The sequence below is a fragment of the Paroedura picta genome, chromosome 1 (genome assembly GCF_049243985.1).
Source record: "Paroedura picta isolate Pp20150507F chromosome 1, Ppicta_v3.0, whole genome shotgun sequence".
NCBI lineage: Eukaryota > Metazoa > Chordata > Lepidosauria > Squamata > Gekkonidae > Paroedura > Paroedura picta.
In genome coordinates, this window is record NC_135369.1 from 158,822,709 (window position 1) to 158,840,500 (window position 17,792).

Sequence of the window (17,792 nt, forward strand, 5' to 3'; positions counted from 1 at the left end):
CTAAAAGGTATCACCATGTTCTTGGTCACTTTGATAGTCTGTTTCCTGAGGATGGGGCTAGAGACCCGGCAACTTTACACATTTAAAATTCCTGCAATAGTTGTGTGTAATAAGCAGACATAGAGCCGGCCTGTCCGTCAAGCAGACGTAGATGGCCTAAGGTGCCAGGGGCAAGGGACCACCAAAAGAGGTGAAGAGTATATTCCACCCGGAGCTGGATCAGCTGCAGCTATTGGCCGCAGCCCTTGCACCAACCAAGTGCCCCAGGTGATCAGGGGTGGTTCAGGGATTCCGGATTATGATTGCCCAACATTCCTTCCTTAGCCCACTGCTAGCCCTTCTGCTTGAGGGAGGGAGGGAAGATGGAAGAGCAGGAGGCTGCTGGCATGTGCATGTCCAAGGCACAGTGGTAGGAATTCTCAGAAGCACGCCCAAGTCACAGCAGAGGGGCTGCAAAGTAAGGGGCTGCTTAGGGCACCAATACTATCCTTGACCTGGAAATTTCAACTAGTCCAGAATGCAGCTGTCCTGGGTCCTCACAGGAATATCTTGGAGAGCCCATATTTGGCCTGTGCTTTGGCAGCTGCACTGACTTCCGGTTGAATTCCGGATCAAGTTTAAAGTATTGGTACTCACCTTTAGATCATCCACAGTCTTGGCCTAGCGTGCCTGAGGGACTGCCTCTCTGCCCCTGTCCCGCATAGAGCACTCTGTTCTGCAAACACCAGCTGGCTGGTAGTCCCTGGCCCCCAAGGAAGTACATCTGGTCCCAAGCAGGGCCAGGACATTTTTAGCCCTGGTCCCTACTTAATGGAATGAGCTCCTGGAGGTCCAAGCCCTGACGGGTAACTAAGGATCTCTTCTGCCAAGCATTTGGCTGAGGCGATCCAATAGCATCTAACAGGCCTTCCTTTAAAAACACTCCCATGTCTACATCTTAATTTGGCAATAGACCCATTCAAAGGGATGGCACTAGAAATACTACCTGTAATTGATGTTGTTGTTAGTTATAGATGGTTTTAGTATTTTAATTATATTATTGATTTATTGATGGTGTACAGTGCCCTGAGCCAGCCTACGGGGAGGGTGGTACAGAAATGGAATAAATAAATAAAAACCCATGGGCCAGCCCTGGTCAAGCAGAGCAGGCGTGTTTTGCTTTGTGTAGAATTGGCATGTTAGAAAGCTGCAGCCACAGTGCAGTTGTGTCATGCTAACTACCTAATCAACATGTGCAGGTCATTTCCCACATGGAAATGCTATGTCCCCGCAGAAGTTCTGTAACTTCAATTGGCCCGTAATCTCCGAGAAACCGAGAGATGCACAGAGAAAGCCTTCCAAAGTAGGGGCTGGGAGTCGTTCAGTAATGGCAGAGGGGGGAGACCCAGCGGATGAGAAAAATTCAAAGCAAAAGCGTTCGTGTCATGATCCTGGGGGCTTCCTGGCTGCTCTGATAAGTGTACACGTCATGTGTGAGCCAGGGGCACCCAGGCTGTTTTGTGCTGGTTGCTATTGATAAGTGTTCTGTACCACGCAGTGTTTACAAGAAAGGACATTAAGTCACAGGGAGCAAGTTAACTGTGTTTATATATAAATGTTGTCTTTATGCACTAGATATGGGCCTGTTTAACTTCAGATACAGCTGCGTGAAAACAATTTATTAGACTGCTAGGAGAAGGCCCAGGGTTTCAGATCTCCAATGTGCTTCTGTCATTCTAACCCCTTCGTTCCCAGCAGCTGTTTTAAGTAATTAAACTCTCATCTGGTAAATTGCCTTCCTTTCCTCCGCCTAATCCCGTCCTAAAAAGTATTTCTTACAAAGTAGAATCTTTTGCCAAGTTAAACACAGCCTCAGATTCTTTATGTTCTGCTGCCCCTCTTGAACCCAAGCGAGGCTGCTCTTCAGACAACGTGCCCTCACTATGAACATGGGGGAGTCAAAGGGGTGTCTAGATGTGTGTGAACAGCTGAGGGAAAGGGGGCACAAAGACAGGCTCCAGAATGGCAGGAGCAGCCAGAACTCTCATTCTGGCAAGCAGCAGGGAAAGCCATTTTTTAATATGCTGTTCATGAAGGATGGGTAAAATTCTTGTGCTGGGACACACAGTCATTATCACACCCATCCATCCATGGCTTCTTTCCTGCAAACTCCCTTCAGGTACAAAAAGGGAGTTTGGAAGTAAACTACTGGGAAGTTTACCTAGCTATCGTGGTGCACAGGTGGTGTTCCCCAGAGCATTATGAATAATGCTATGCTGTAGTCAATAGCAAAGCAGCAAACTGATTAGAATGCTCTGCATTCCTTTCCTTTGGCTGTGTAGCATCTTCACTTGCTTTTGCCTAGGGACCCACAGCATCCCGTGGTTCTTAGTGAAGGTTGTTACAGGGCTGGGTGATTTCCCCCTCTCACACTATATGCCTGACAGTGGCAGCAGAGTACTCTTGGGGTAGCGGTTAAGAACAGCCAACTCTAATCTGGAGAACTGGGTATGATTCCCCAACCCCTCCTCCATATACAACCAGCTGCGTGTCACACTTTCTCTCAGAGCTTTCTCCCCACCTCCCTCACGGGTTGTCTGTTGTGGGGAGAAGAAGGTGATTGTAAGCTGGTTTGAGACTACTTCGGGTAGTAGAAAACAGGGTACAAAAACCCAGCTCTACTTCTTCTCCTTCTATCTCTACTTCTACTGCCACAATGTCATGTTCCAGTTGCTTTGTGAGGGTGTTGAGGAAGGAATCAGGCAAGTCCGGAGGAAGCCGAATTTATGAGTCAAATAACTCCTTTATTGTTGACCATAAAGGGATCAAACACGCTTGCAATTTGGTATGCACAGAACTCGTGCAGGATTTTCTTTTTGTGGGGAGATAGTTCTGAGAAACGACTTGGTTGTAAATCTTGCAGGGACCAGTTCAGCTGGTGGTCCATTGGCATGCAGTCCTTTTGCAGATAGAACATTTCCCACAGCCACATGCCACGGGCATATAACGACAGGAGGGTGACACCTGTCGGCAGAACTCCCGTTCTCCTGCATGCACCTCAGGCTGGCAACAGGTACACAGATCTCATGTTAGGGCATTGATAAAGTGACAGGATTTTTCTGCAGATCTGTGAACTGCAGGCGAGCTCCTAGAGGGTGGTCTTACGAAAGCAAAAAGTCAGCAATTAATAGATATCAATGCACAAAGTGAGATCGCAGCTCTACCCTTTTTTTACTAGAACCTGAAATCTGGGTCGGGTTTGTCTTCTGCAACATATCTCCATAAGATCACAAACCCAAAACATAGATGGGCAATCTCAAGGGCAAGATTTAATGCCCTCCCCTTGGCAGTACTTCAAGGCAGATTTTCCCGAATCCTCATGCAACCGAGGCTCTGCCTCTGCTTGGCCAAGGCAATAGACACAGTTGCCCACGTTTTATTGCATTGACCCTTATATATGGAAGACAGGAAACAGCTAATCATGCCCCTCCTCATGTGCTTTCAGCCTTCAGAAAGCTTCTTCCACCATGCGGGAGAGTTGTTTGTTGAAATATCTTTTGGATGATAAGCATAATAGAGTCTCATGCACTGTAGTGAAGTTTTGTCATATAGTGATCCATAAACACAGATCACTAAGCAATTGCAAACAATGATGTAGTTTTTATAGCCAGCTATTTATTTTATGCTCTTGTTTACTACATTTTTCTTACGTATAACTAATTAGATTACATTATTTTTTTGATATGATTTAGCAGATCTTTTGCTCATTTTTATAGAACTCAATGTTTTTTTTTATATTTGTGTGTTGCTGGTCTACATTTATATGTCAGAAATCTGCTAGCATTTAAAACTTGATTGATTGATAGAGCTGCAGGCAAGCCTGGTTCCTAAGAGGCAACTCAGGCATCTGATGTCAATGGTGATTGTTCAGGAAAACCACATTTTACAACCTCACAGCCGGAACAAAGGTTAGGCCTTCCGTTTCAAATGACTATATCCTAGATCACTTTGACAGCAGAACTGTGGCCAGATGAATTATTTTTAAAACTCCAGCCATTTGCTTGCTGTGCCCCCCCCCCTTCACCTCTTCCTCTTTTCTCTCTTGATGATGATGTTATCCGTTCAGTTGTGTCCGACCCTTGGCGATTCTATAGGAAAGTCTTCGTTATGCACCCCTGTCTCTGATTCCTTCTTTTAATTGGTTCATGGTCATCCCTGTATTTTCTCTCTTGTGCCTGCTCAAAAGCACGATTGCGGTGGCCCAGAACCTGCCATCTCCTCCTTTCTCTTTTCCCTGAGAAGAAAACAGCCCTTCAAAGAGGCTGCAAAGGGAGGGGAGGAACTATTTTCCTTCTTCCTATAGTGGTTCCAGATGGAGTATCCAGATGGGTGCTCTGCCTGCAGCCATCTCAGTTGGCCTTTGGAGATGGACTAAAGTTGGTTTATTTTTAAAGTCAGCTCAAAGGAGAAAAATATAGGCACCACACAAATCAAGACCTTGTCCCTGAGCTGGAAATTGCAGGTTGGAGGGCCCATATCCAGCCTGTGCTGAGGCAGCTGCATTAGTTGCCAGTTGTAGCCCAGATCAGGTTCAAGGTTTTGATTTTGACCTTTAAGGCCCTTCGCGGTCTGGGACCCACATATCTGAGGGGCTGCCTGTTGCCCTATGCCCCCCACAGGACTGCGGGTACCAACTTGTTGGTCATTTCTGATCCCGGAGAAGCCTACCAGACCTCAACCAGGGCCAGGGCCTTTTCAGTCCTGGCCCCTACCTGGTCGAATGAGGTTCTGGAAGAACTGAGGGTCCTGCGGGACCTTGTGACACTCTGCAGGGCCTGTAAAACAGAGCTCTTCCACCAGGTGTATGGCTGAGGTCAGTGCAGTATGAAGATCGGATGGGCCCTCCTAAGGAACATACACCACCTCACTGAAACAACATTGGTGTGATCAGTGGATGTGGTCCCCCTGTCGCCTTGCTGACAGTCAGATCGTTGTGAGGGAAGTGGGGGGGGGGTTGGAAATATTTTACCGCCATGTATTACTTTTGTTATTGTTGAATGTGTAAATGGGATTTTATTGGGGTTTTTATTGTATATGGGGATTGACATGTGACCCACCGCAGCGGAATATAAATCAAATAAATAAATAAAAATAATAAAATAAACTATTGGGAAGGGTGTTTTCTAAATACTGTAGGGGGTGCCCCACTGCCCATACTGGGAGAATCTTTAGAAGCCCCATTGTCCAGTTGGGTTGTCGAGGGTTATTCTTAGGATCTAAGACATAAAGGACAATCTGTGTTTTTTCATTTTCCAGTTTATGTTGTATACTCTGGAATCATAACATTTCTTAAAGCCATTAACAGAATAGGTCTGACCTCCTTTGACAAATCCTGGTCCATGCTTCATAAAAAGCCTGGGCAAACGATGAAAGAGGCAGTCAAATGCCAGAATACTGTTGACAATATCTATACCTGATCTGGGCTGTAATGTGCCTATTTCTTTTTCATTAAAATTTGCTGAGGCTATCCGTTTTTGAAGTGGCTCATTTAACCACAGCTCTGCAGCTGTGTAGTGTATAGCATCGACATTAAACCAGGGGGAGGGGGGAAAAAGCACTTTTGGGTTCCTGCTGTGAGTTTCCAATGTTCATTTTGTGACATCTTCTGGAGGGTATATTGGAGGCTGTCACACGTTCTCATCAACATGGGCCTCAAAGGTAAGGAAAAAGCATGAGTCGTACAGCACAAAGGCTATAATCTCAGACCTTTTTTTGGAGTGTGCGCTGCCTGTACATTTCAGTGGAAACTGTGGTGATGTTTGTGCCCTGGGATGGAATTATCTTTGAGGCAACTATCTTCATGGTGGATCCAGTTTGTTGCACTTGAAACACTTGTGGTTTGCTCTCCTATAGAGATTACCCGTCTCAAATTTTTTATCGTTGAGAAACCTCAGAAGTGGTGCAATAATACAAAATATGGTTGGGAAGCATAGCTGTGTACACACCCAAATGGGGCCTCACCCCTTTCCATCCCCTCCAGGCCCGTCATTGGCCAGTTTGAGATAGGGAAAGAGCAGGTCAACATGACCATATATGGTCATATCACCCAATAAAAGTTTAACAAATGTAAAAAATATATTAAAAGTAATAATTAACTCCCACCCCTTCGGGAAACCATTCTGGGGCCACCAAGAAGCCTCAGGGTTTCATGAAACCCTGGTTGAGAAAGCCTGCCATAGTGGTATTCTGTTGCATCTTGACTGTAAGTTTGAATTGACAATCACACCAACAACTTGATGCCACAGAACATGCCCCCTCCCCATGTGGAAGCAGCCCAGATCTTATAGTGCAGGTGCAAACCCTGGTTAAGATAGCTAATGCCAGCTTCTATCCGTGCAAACAAAGCACTAAAGATTGCCACGTGCCAACAGGCTCTCATTGTGCTGCAAATGCCAAAGCAGGTCAGGTGTTGTATCTATGGTTTCATGGAAAGAACGCCTATACTACTGGGCCAACGAACAGCTCTTAATTGTGATCTCAGCACAAGTACAAGTTGTAGCAGGCAACAAGAAGACTGAGAAACTATTATGCTACTATAGTATATGTAATTACAGATCTTTTTTAATTAAAAAAGAATGAGAAATCTCTATCATGTGTCTGTGTGGGGGGGTCAGTGGCCGCTGCAGGGGACCGAGGCAGGGGAAATGGAACCGATGCGGGTAGGATCAGGAAAGAGGTATACGTTTGTGTCCAAATGGCCTCTACCCCAGCTTTGCTGTGATCTTTGGTGCAGGAAAACAGGTTTTGGAAAGATTGGGAGAAAGCTGAAATATGAACAACTACACTATGGTACTGTGTGGAAGCATTGGGGGGGGGGGATGCGCTTCACATTATTCCCATGACTGACCCAATCTACCAAAGTGACAGTGGAAGATACTTGTACTAGTGATGATAGGAAGGATGTAAAGGAGTCCCATGCTTGCTATAGATTTGCAAGCTGGGGATTTCAGGAAGTCAGTGCTTCACTTACAACAGTTCTGAGTATTGTAATAATAATAATAAAAATATTAGAAATTGGATCCTAAGGAAAAATGATGCTTTTCCTGGTGATCAACTAAATCCTGTATTAAATTTTTAGCTTGGAATATGCACCCTGGCATACAAATTATGAAATAAAATGCTCAAAATTAATTATTCAGGCTCACATTTCTTCATTAAAACTTAGTTCTAGATCCCTGAAACTGGCATACAGTTTTCCAAATTCAGCATCCGATTTGACAGACAATTAAAATAGCTGATGGCACTGATCAATTGTGGCAGCTGTTCCTGTTTCTCTCTTGCCAGTATTTATTTATTTATATTTCAATCTATATCCTGCCACTCCCACAAAGTGGCTCCTGGTAGGTAACAAAAGTCTCCCAACAATTAAATCCCCATAACAATCTAAAACAATCTAAAAGCCCCCAATATAAAACCAACACTTGACAGTGGAAAAATTCCCTCCTTCCCCAACTCACAGACCTTTTGACATGGTGCCTCGGGGGACCCACCCCAAGGGGAGCCCAATGACCTAACAGCTCAGTGAGGGGCCCAGATCTTACTTGCCCTGGCCTCAACCAAAAATCTGGCAGAAGAGCTCTGTTTTACAGGCCCTGCAGATCTGCAGAAGCTCCATAGTTTTGCTTGTAAGCATTAAAAAATAAATTGGTGCCCACAATTAAAACTTTAACGATTTTTAAATTCTCCCGAAATCTTGATAAAATTTCACTGCAGTCCTCATGCAGAGCCAATGCAGTAAAGCATTTTTCCTTTGCTATGTTTTATGATTGGAGCTAATCTCTTGGAATCTAGAGTCTTGCATATTGGGGAACAAGGGGAAATATTTTTTTTTAGATTTCCTAGACAGACATTTGACAAGGAAGTGGTTCTCCCAGGGATATAAATCAGGAGTGGGGAGGGATAAAACAATGTTCGCACTTTTCATTTGTCTTTTATTTCTTTGTGTTCACAGGAGAAATAGGGGAGAAAGGAGAGAAAGGAAGCATGGGTCGGCATGGAAAAATTGGCCCAATTGGTTCTAAAGGTATTTCACATCTTCTTCCAGTGTATATTAAGTTTGAAATATGAACTTAAGTTGAGCTTTGCAAAAACGATAAAGATTGTTTTAAGGCTCAATTTCTGATGTGACTAATAAATTGCATTTCATTTTGCAATTTATAAATAACTGAACATGTACTTCTTATGCATAGGGCAGGGTTGGGAAGATGGAAAAAAATGATGGCTGGCCACTATGTGAAACAGGATGCTGGTCTAGATGGTCTGGTCCATCACAGCTTGTTCTTATTAAGACACTCTGTTTAAATTCTTGTTAAGACACTCTTGCTAAGAGCCAGGTTGGCGTAGTGGTTAAGAGCAATGGCTTCTAATCTGGAGGACCACATGCAACCAGCTGGGTGACCTTGGGCTAGGCACAATTCTCTTAGGGAAGATTGTTCTGTTAGAGCTCTCTCAGCCTCACCTACCTCACAGTGTATCAGTTGTAGGGATAAAAAGGGAAAGGGGTTTGTAAGCCGCTTTGAGACTCCTTCAGTTAGTGAAAATCAGGGTATAAAAAACAACTCTTTTTCTTTATCTTCTTCTGTTTGAATTCTCTTATTTAAACCAGGTTAAATTAGCTATCACATATTGCATCAGTACTTAGAAAGGGACTGTGTATTATATAATTCTGTGTTTTGTCAACTACTCTTGATGTGCATCTGAGCCAACATATCTTGGATCAGAAAATGAGATATAAAATTCCCTAATTTTTGGCTTTGCTAAATAGTATGAGTTTACTGGTGTGCTGAGCTTGGTGAAATCACAGGATTCCCTTGTTAATGGGTAGTTAATCGTAACACGGAGCTATGTACAGATTCTTGCACTCAAATATCCCCCCCCCCCAAAAGCAATGAATGCTATTTGAGAAATTCTTTAGACTATTCATGACATTTTGGTCTGGGTCCACACTGCAAGCAAGCCTTTACTCAGTAATCTAATTGCTCCATAAATGAAACCCAATCTTGGTTTTCTGCATCTGAAAAGTTGCATTGTATCTCAGTAGAATTGGTATGAAGGTATTGTTTCTACTGACTTGCACTCTGGTCCTAAAACAGATTTATATGAAAATACATTAACTTAATTGCATTGATCATTATTTCCCTGGTCCAGTATGCACAGTATCCTAACAGTCTGTTTGGAGTAAAACAGAACCAAAACCTACTTTATTTCCGCCTGTTGTTGTTTTTTTAGGTGAAAAGGGGGATAATGGAGATGTAGGCCCTCCTGGTCCTAATGGAGAACCAGGTAAGCTTGGAGCATCATGAAAGGAAATCTGAGTATGCGTGAAGTGTCTGTGATGGCACATTATAGTAATCATATGATGTTATGTTTGAATGAGTGAAATTCATTCTCTTGGGAGGACAGAATAACGGGTCCCCTTTTTCCTTGTTGGTAGTATGATTTTAGCATCAGGTTTCAGGTTCTGGATAATCCTTGAAACCATCTGAAATCTAGTTTGACATCCCAACGATCTAACATTGCCTCCTTGAAACACAACTCACAACCTAACTCTTTAAAAATGTTGGTGTGATTCTGCCTTGACGCTTGCAGCTTCACACATTCAGGTATGCCAGTGAAACTGCAGTTAGCACAGGAATAATTTAATGACTGAACTTGTCAAGATGGCAACTGGAAAATACGACTCTGCTTCATTTGTTTGTTCTCCGAGAAGCCTTTCCAAATCTTAGCCCTTGTATCATCCTTGTAAGGTATACTTACCATAGCTTTATGTTAAATCCCTAATAATTCTCAGAGTCAACATTCCAGAGCGGTTGCAGGAGCATTTAGGTGCTTTCCATTAAAAGGATAATAATTGTAGTTACATTTTTACCACTGAAGGGAATAGGGAGGAATACTTTTTGGAGCCGATATGTGATAGTAAGAATCTGGGTGAGCAAAGAAGTTTGAGCAGGAAGGAACTACAAAGACATGGGGGGGGGGGAAGGTTATCCTAACAAATGAAATGTTTTGGGGAAGCTGCAATTAGAGGCTTGGATCCTGTACAGAATTTCCACAGGTGCAAAGGGTTGTCTGTGATTTCCTGATTCTTCACCTCACCCCCATTGAACGCTGGATGTTAAGGTCAGAGTCTTTAAGGTTAAGAAACTTGACGTTATTGAAATTGATGCAGTAGTTGCTCAGTCTAAGGCCCCAAACTGTAGTTTACTATGCTCATGCATAAATCCAGCTCCAGGAACAAATTCTTGGGGGGGGGGGGAGAGTCATCTTGTCACCCAGCATGTGGGGGACTATTTTATTGTGCTGTGTGAGGAGCAAATGCCCATGGAGATTCTAGGTGGGATTCAACCCAAAAATTAGTCTATCCCTGTAAATACATATGCACAAAATATATCCAAAAAATCCAGCCTGCTCTTGAGGAGTTCAGTAACCACAGTGGAACAACATGAGTCTTCTCCAAAGGATTTGCATGAGAGGAGATCTCATTTTTACGGGGTAGTGTTATGCAACATGCACTATTCTGGCTGGCTTTTAGCAAAATGGTGTTCTGCTTGATTCATTATGCACGTGGTCATAGGTCCTTATTGATTTCTGCAGGCATTCCTTGTGAATGTGGCCAGCTCCGTACAGCCATTGGTAAAATGGATAACCAAGTGGCCATGCTGACGACAGAGTTAAAGTTCATTAAAAAAGGTGAGAATTGGTCTATACAGCTCTCCTCCTTCTCCTTTTTTATAAAAGCTGTGCTTAAAAGAGGCTGGCTGCTTCACAGCTGATTGATGTGTCTGTCCCTGTGTGGTGTGCATTAAGTTGGTTTATAGAAATGCGAGTGCTCACTTTTCAGCACTGCCCTCCCCCGCAGCTGTCGCTGGTGTGCGTGAGACAGATAATAAGATCTACTTGCTGGTGAAGGAAGAGAAGAGGTACATGGATGCACAGCTCTACTGCCAAGGAAGAGGAGGGACACTGAGCATGCCCAAGGACGAAAACACCAATGCCCTAATTGCTTCGTACATCAATCAAGCGGGCCTCAGCCGGGTTTTCATCGGCATTAACGACCTAGAGAAGGAGGGTACCTTCGTGTATTCTGACCGCTCCGCCATGCAGACCTTCAGTAAATGGAGCACGGGAGAACCAAATAATGCTTATGACGAAGAGGACTGTGTAGAAATGATAGCTTCAGGGGGTTGGAATGATGTTGCCTGTCATATTACAATGTATTTTGTTTGTGAATTTGACAAAGAAAATGTGTAAACATATTTGAGTTTTCCCATATGGTGCGTTCTCCTTTTGAATTAAACTTGGGCGTAAGCCAGGGTGTATTTCTGCACTAGGTAACATTTTGCATACCCCAAGCATAACATGAATAACAGGGTGCAGTCAAAAAATATTCTGAAATGTAAAGTGATGTAGACTTCACTTGGATTTCTATGTATACAAGTGAGAACCTTGTTTATGAGGACCTAATTTTTCCAGTTATGTTTCGCATATTACTCCAGAAAAAACAACCCAGATTGTCCTTATCTCAGCCATTGCTCTTCACTTCTTCAGCCATCCCATTTTCAATGGGCCAGTTTTGTTGTATTTTTTTTATACAGTCAGCATTATTCTTTAAAACTAAAGCTGTAGTTCATGCTTTTATCCAGCAGCATTCTTCTTTATGTAATGGAGGATCAGAAGCACCTCCCTCCTTTTCCTCAAGAACAGGAGAAAGACCATGCTACATCAGGCTAATAGTCCTGTCCAGTATCTTTGTTTCCAAGAGCTGGTCAAATGTCACAGAGAAAAACCTACAACCAGGGGCCATAAACTCACTTGCTGGCTTCTCCTCATCATATGACAAAGGTTTTTTGCCTCTGAACCTTGAAGACCCAATTTGGTTATCATGGCTAATAGCAACGATAGCCCTATTCTCCATTCCTCTTTTAAAGCCATCTAAGCAGTAGTACTGCATTTTGTCTGTTTTGAATCTGTCAGTCAGTTTCATATGGTAACCCCAAGTTCTACTATTATGGAGGAGGAGGAAGGCTACCCTGCCTATAATCTGTACTCCATGCGAAATTTTGCAGACTGCTGCCATGTCAGTCATATTTTTCCCAAACTAAAAAAGCTTTAGCCTTGCTTCATGGATGCTCCTATCCTGTGATTGTTGTGGTTGCCCTTTTCTGCACATTCTTCTCCATCTGTTCAATATTGTTTTTGAGATGCAGTGACTAGAACTGTACAGGTGGTACCCCAAATGAACCCCCAATCAGGGACTTGAATAAGGTCACTGTTGCACTAGCAGTTTTATTCCTATTCCCTTTCTGGATAATCTCTAGCAAGGGATTGATCACCCTAGCACATTGAGCTGACATTTTCAGCAAGTAGTCTGTCACAATCCTAAGGTTTTTTTTTTTGTTTCATTATTAACTCCTACCTTATCAGCATATATATGAAATAAGGGTTTTATTGCCATAACATGCATTGTTTTGTACTTAATAACATGAATTTCATCTACCAGTTTGACATCTTTGGAAAGGTCCATTTAGAGTTCCCCACTCCTCTTGTGTTCTTTACCATCCTAAATAATTAGATGTCATCTGTAAACTTTGCTACCTCGCTCTTCACCCCCAGTTCCTGGTTGTTTGTGAACAAATTCAATAGCATCAATCACAACAGAGTTCCCTAGGAGATGGCAGGATCTCTGTTTTTTCTCATGATTCTGCTATGCATTTAATTGCTTTCTGTATTAGCATATGTGCTTGGTTTACAACGGATGCAGGAGGGGGGCAACTGGCCATCTGGTGGCACTGGGGTCAGTTTCTCCTTTGATGTATTATTGTGTAGACTAGGTGCTAAGGGAATGTTGCAGCTATCTGTTGGTTGTCCTTGGAAATTGCACCTAATCATAACAACAAAGGAGACACATGATTCTCATGGGAAAGGGGCAAGAAGCGTGCCCTTCAGAATGAGGTGTTAAGACATGTAAGGAAGTTTGGCGTCTAGAGGGTGTATTGATCTCTGTATTAGTAACCAATTTTAGTTTCAACAAGAGGTGTCATGAGCTCTGCTATGCCTTTTCGACCAACCACTTTCACTGAACATGCTAAGTCTGGTTCTTTGAGAAGTCAAGAGGGATTGTGACAGGTTGTTGAAACTAAAATTGATAGGAAACTGTGCTGCTCACTTCTCTCCACTGCAACAACGATCCACTTTCCCCCACTCTTTGATTTTTAACTGGCTACCATCTTTTAGCCCATGATTTGTCTGCTCAGAAACCTTTGAGGCAATTACTTTTGAGAAGTCCAAGTATACAGTATTTACAGGTCACCCTCATCTCAAAGTATTCTAACAAGTTGATGAAGAAGGATTTCAATGCTGGTTTCTCTTCAGTGAGGAACCATTTCACCATGCAATATGAAGCAGGAAGTCCATGCCCAAGCTCAATTGTACAGGTGCCCAATAAACGCAGGTACTTCGCTCGCCCGCCCGCTCACCCGTCCCAGGCAGCAGTCTTCTTCCCATATTGTTTCTGAGGCCAAAGTGACCATATGGGAAGACGGGTGTGTGGGTCAGAGGAAAAAACAGGGGGAGAAAGGAATATTTTGCAAATACAGTTCCACTAACAGGTCAGTATTAACGCCATCCTTTTTCTCACTGCAGCCCCCAACTTGTGCAATTATTCTTGCAGGTCCTGTGCCCACACTAGGTGAAAGGGAGTATGTTCATACCCTGGTAGGTTACTGGAACCAGCCTGAGGTCATCTGCATGGCTGGTGGAAAAAGGGATTCATCCAATCCTCTGTAATGCAAAGCAGAGCCCTGATGGAGTTAACAGGGATACCTCCATGGCAGTGCTTCTGAGCACAGTACTAATTGTCCCAACTGAGAGGAGTTCTTTCACTAATTTCAGGAGGACTTGAACAGGAAAACTTAGGTGAGGTGTGTTGCTCTCAATTCTGACTGGACTGAACGATTATATATACTCAAGGGATGAATACATCTGCTCAAGATGGAGCAGAATTGTTTTCTGCTGCCTCAGAGGGTTGGGCCAGAACCAATAGGTTGAAATTAATTCAAAAGAATTTTCGGCTATACATCCAGAAGATAGGAGTTAGAGCAAGTCCTCAGTGGAGCAGGCTTCCTCGGGAGGTGATGGGTTCTCCTTCTTTGGAAATTTTTACGCAGAGGCTAGATAGTTATCTGACAGAAATGCTGATTTCATGAGCTTAGGCACTTTGTGAGTGGGTGGGCAGGAAGGGATGTGCCAGTGTTTGTTTCTTGTGGCCCTTCCTTGCATTCCCAGGGCATTGCTACTTGCCACTGTGGGATGATAGGGTGGATTCTGGTGATTTTGGGCAGAGGGATAATTTGGGTATGAAATTGGGGTCACTGTGGGTGAGCAGGTAGTTGTGAGTTGCAGGGGGGTTCAACTAGATGATCCTGGAGGGCTCTTCCCCCTCTAGGATTCTATGACTTCGTAATTCTATGAGTGTGACATGCATGGAAAGTGGTACCAAGAAGGGTAGGAAATGAACAAGCATTAAGGGTCGCTAGTGTAGGCCTCCCATAAGGTCTACGAGAGTTAATTTTTGTGCATAAAGTGTTATAATGGTATCTTATGTATCTTATATTAGCATTGTACAGCTGTAAATATATAATCGAGGTATTTCAAATATCAGTATTTACCCTTCAAAAGGGAAGAGAAGATTCATATGCTTGCCTTGTGTACTAGTAGAAAAGAGAAAGAGTCCAGTGGCACCTTAAAGACTAACAAAATTTGTGGTACTAGACAGTGACAGGTGTACTGGGTACGAGATCTGTGTGTCTTTGGGCAAATAATGTATTTGGGTCCATAATGTGGATGTACAGCCAAAGTAGAGAGCATAAATATTTTTAAAGACGTATATCCATCATTTCTTTTTCCTCAATGAATTCCTTTTGTTAATATCCAGTGCTCATAGACGAAGCTTTGGGCTGTTTCATAAATATAAAAACGATCTCGTAAAAGCCCCTTATCACTCTTGAATATTAATGAGCCTGTCCCTTACTACCTCTGTTTGCCCATTTTAAAAATAAAGCTTTAAAAAGGATTGCAAATATGGAGCTAATCTAGTCCTCCTTTAGAGAGGGAAATTTTAAGTGCTTATAATTGAGAACTGGCGGCAGAAAATGAAATGCAAAGTTAGTTTACAGAAAGCATGAGGCCAGATTCTATTTTCTGTATGTATTTTTAGGCTCAGGGGAAATATGAGAACGCATTGTGGGATGGGCAGAAAGTTTTCCCTACGTTAACCAAGTTTCTAGACATGGCTATCATCCTGTCCTGAATTACATGACCATTTCAATCCAGAGACATCTTGTCTATTTCTAGAGTTCAGGCAGATGCCAGGATTGGTTTGTTTTTGCAGACCCTAGATCTCTGTAAGATTATGTAAGTCAACCATCTTTGCCACACAGTTTGAAAAATATAAACTATCCATCTTTCAGTCAGTCAGAGTAGGGAGAAGGGCTAAAAGAGACTGACTACGTCAATCCTAGATTCTCCCCACAGATATTAAATGGTGCAAGTCAGATACAAATCCAGTATTATGGTATGGATGTTCATGTAGCTACTTGAGCAAGACGGCAGTGCAAGTGCTGGAATTAAAATGAAATCCGTTTATTACTATGAGTGAGTTAAAAGGTTAAGGTGGACTGAGATCCAAAGTAGAAAGTGGGAGATCTTTGGCTCTCCTGGCTCTTTAACATTACTGGGTTGAGGTATTAGTGTGCTACTGCACCATTGTCCCAATATGAATTCTACTCCCCCGAGCAGGGAAAACACAAACACTCTCTTTATACAATGGCAAATAGGACTTCCAGGATGAGCCTTCTTTGAATGGCTGCCATTGAGGTGGGAGGAAATGAGATGTGTAGGTAAAGGTGGTGTAATCCATTGCCCATGTCCTCCTGTTAATATCAGTAGTCCTCTTGGAGGTGCTGTTTACCATTGTGTAGAGAGCGTGTTGCAAGATTTAATTCCAGTTTCCAACAGCTGTTCTAGACCTTTACAGGGATCATGAAGATCTGATCATGGTCACAAAAGTCTTTTTTAGTTTGACCATAAGCTAAAGTAAAAATCACTTTATTCTTTGGATTTGATTTTTTTAGCAAACCTTAGCTATATACCTGTTCCCTCACACAATAAAGCCATAAACACGTAGCTTTCACAGGACAGCATATTGCATCACCAAGAGTTTTAAAATTATGCTAATACTTAAACTGCTTAAAGATTGGTCATAGCAAATACATGTTTTTCATTTGTACTTCTGTTTATTTTGTGATCCTATTGCTTTGTATACCTGATACTTCTTGTTGGCATGCTGTTATTTTTTTTTCTTGTGCAGGGCCATTATCAGTTATTCCAACTGGTCATTGTAGTGCCACATGAGGTTCATTTCCATCTCATTTTCCAAGGCAGGTTTGTGGCTTTAAAGTGTTTTGCTGTTCTGGTGAGAAAATGAACGTGTGGAAGGCAGAAAACAAATAATGTGGGTCTTTGACAATTTGGAGAAAAGTTCATTCACTATGAAGTCTGTGTTCCCTAAACTCGCTAACCTGGTAGTAGGCCACGTCATGCAAAACAGAATTTGCTTTCGTGTATACATGAAAAAGATCAGAATGCAATGTGTAAGCTTTAGCAACGCTGATCTTAATTCACACATTATGGAATACACAGATTAGGTCTGGTGTTCCCTACTCTGTCAGAGATAACCTAGTCAAACAGGCGTCATAGTCAGGTCAGGACCATGTCATGTTTGGGGAAAGGGATTCAGCCTCTGCATGTACATCTCTAGCCTGAGAAAGAAGGGAGGGAGGTACTGTTCAGAGAAACCATGGATTTCATGGTACACTTGTAGGTTCCCCAACAGGCCAAATACTGCATTTTCATCTGATGCAGGTTGGGGACTGCAGGGTACTCCATAATGTGCGAGTTGGGCATGGGACTTACCTGTATGTAACCTATCCCTGCATCTTCCCCAGGTCAATCCCAAGAGTTGTACCCAGAACTTCATTCCTAGGCATGCAAAGGACTTCATTCTGATCTGGACAGTATTATGCAGGGGGAAGGGACTTAAACCTTTCCTCTGTGCTGTTTTCCCAACCCGAAACAGCTTGAGGGGAGGGGTGTGATTTGCCTTGTTGAGAAAATCTACATGTAGCATCTATACATGTAGATTCTCCAACAGGGCAAATAGTGCCGCCCAGGGTTGTTTCAGGTTGGAAAAAAGGGAATGAAGGAAAGGCTTAAATCCCTTCTCCCGGTGGTCCCAGTCCATGTCCCTGGGAATTCAGAATAAACGTGGAACTCACAAGGCAAATCTAAGCAAAAGTTCCTGTTGGGGACCGAGAGATAAGATGATATGTTCTTGAAAAACTCTAATGGTTCTGACAAAAACTGAATGGGTAGTAAAAGCAGAACTTGCAGCTGGCCTCTGGATGCATCCCATACATGACACCTGAAGCTTGAGCAAGAACTCATGTTGTGCTTTCAGGATTTGTATCTTTAGCATTCCACAACGTCTTCCTTTAATTGAAATGTGAACATGTACTCTCAAGGATGATCACTAGTGCTTCCATTATCCACGATCACAAATGCAAATGGTTAATTTATGGTGTCTCCGTTTGTAAGGGGCTATGCTTTTGGGTATCTTTGCTCTCTAAAATACACTATTTGAATCACAGCATCATTTGTACTTAAGGAAATAAAAAAAGTTTTATTCTAACATGCGT

General features: G+C 42.8%; 1 protein-coding gene across 2 annotated transcripts in view; it reads left to right on the forward strand.

The window, feature by feature from the left end:
- Positions 1–17,785, forward strand: part of COLEC11 (collectin subfamily member 11) — a 38,842-nt gene extending 21,057 nt beyond the window's left edge. The window contains exons 4-7 of one of the 2 annotated variants that reach the window (XM_077310201.1): positions 7,991–8,062; positions 9,268–9,321; positions 10,633–10,728; positions 10,880–17,785. In XM_077310201.1, coding sequence (XP_077166316.1) covers positions 7,991–8,062; positions 9,268–9,321; positions 10,633–10,728; positions 10,880–11,289 — 632 coding nt within the window. In that variant the 3' untranslated portion in view covers positions 11,290–17,785. The remainder of the gene's footprint in view (positions 1–7,990; positions 8,063–9,267; positions 9,322–10,632; positions 10,729–10,879) is intronic. The other variant, XM_077310208.1, reaches the window with a different exon arrangement.
- The last annotated feature ends 7 nt before the right edge of the window (positions 17,786–17,792 follow it).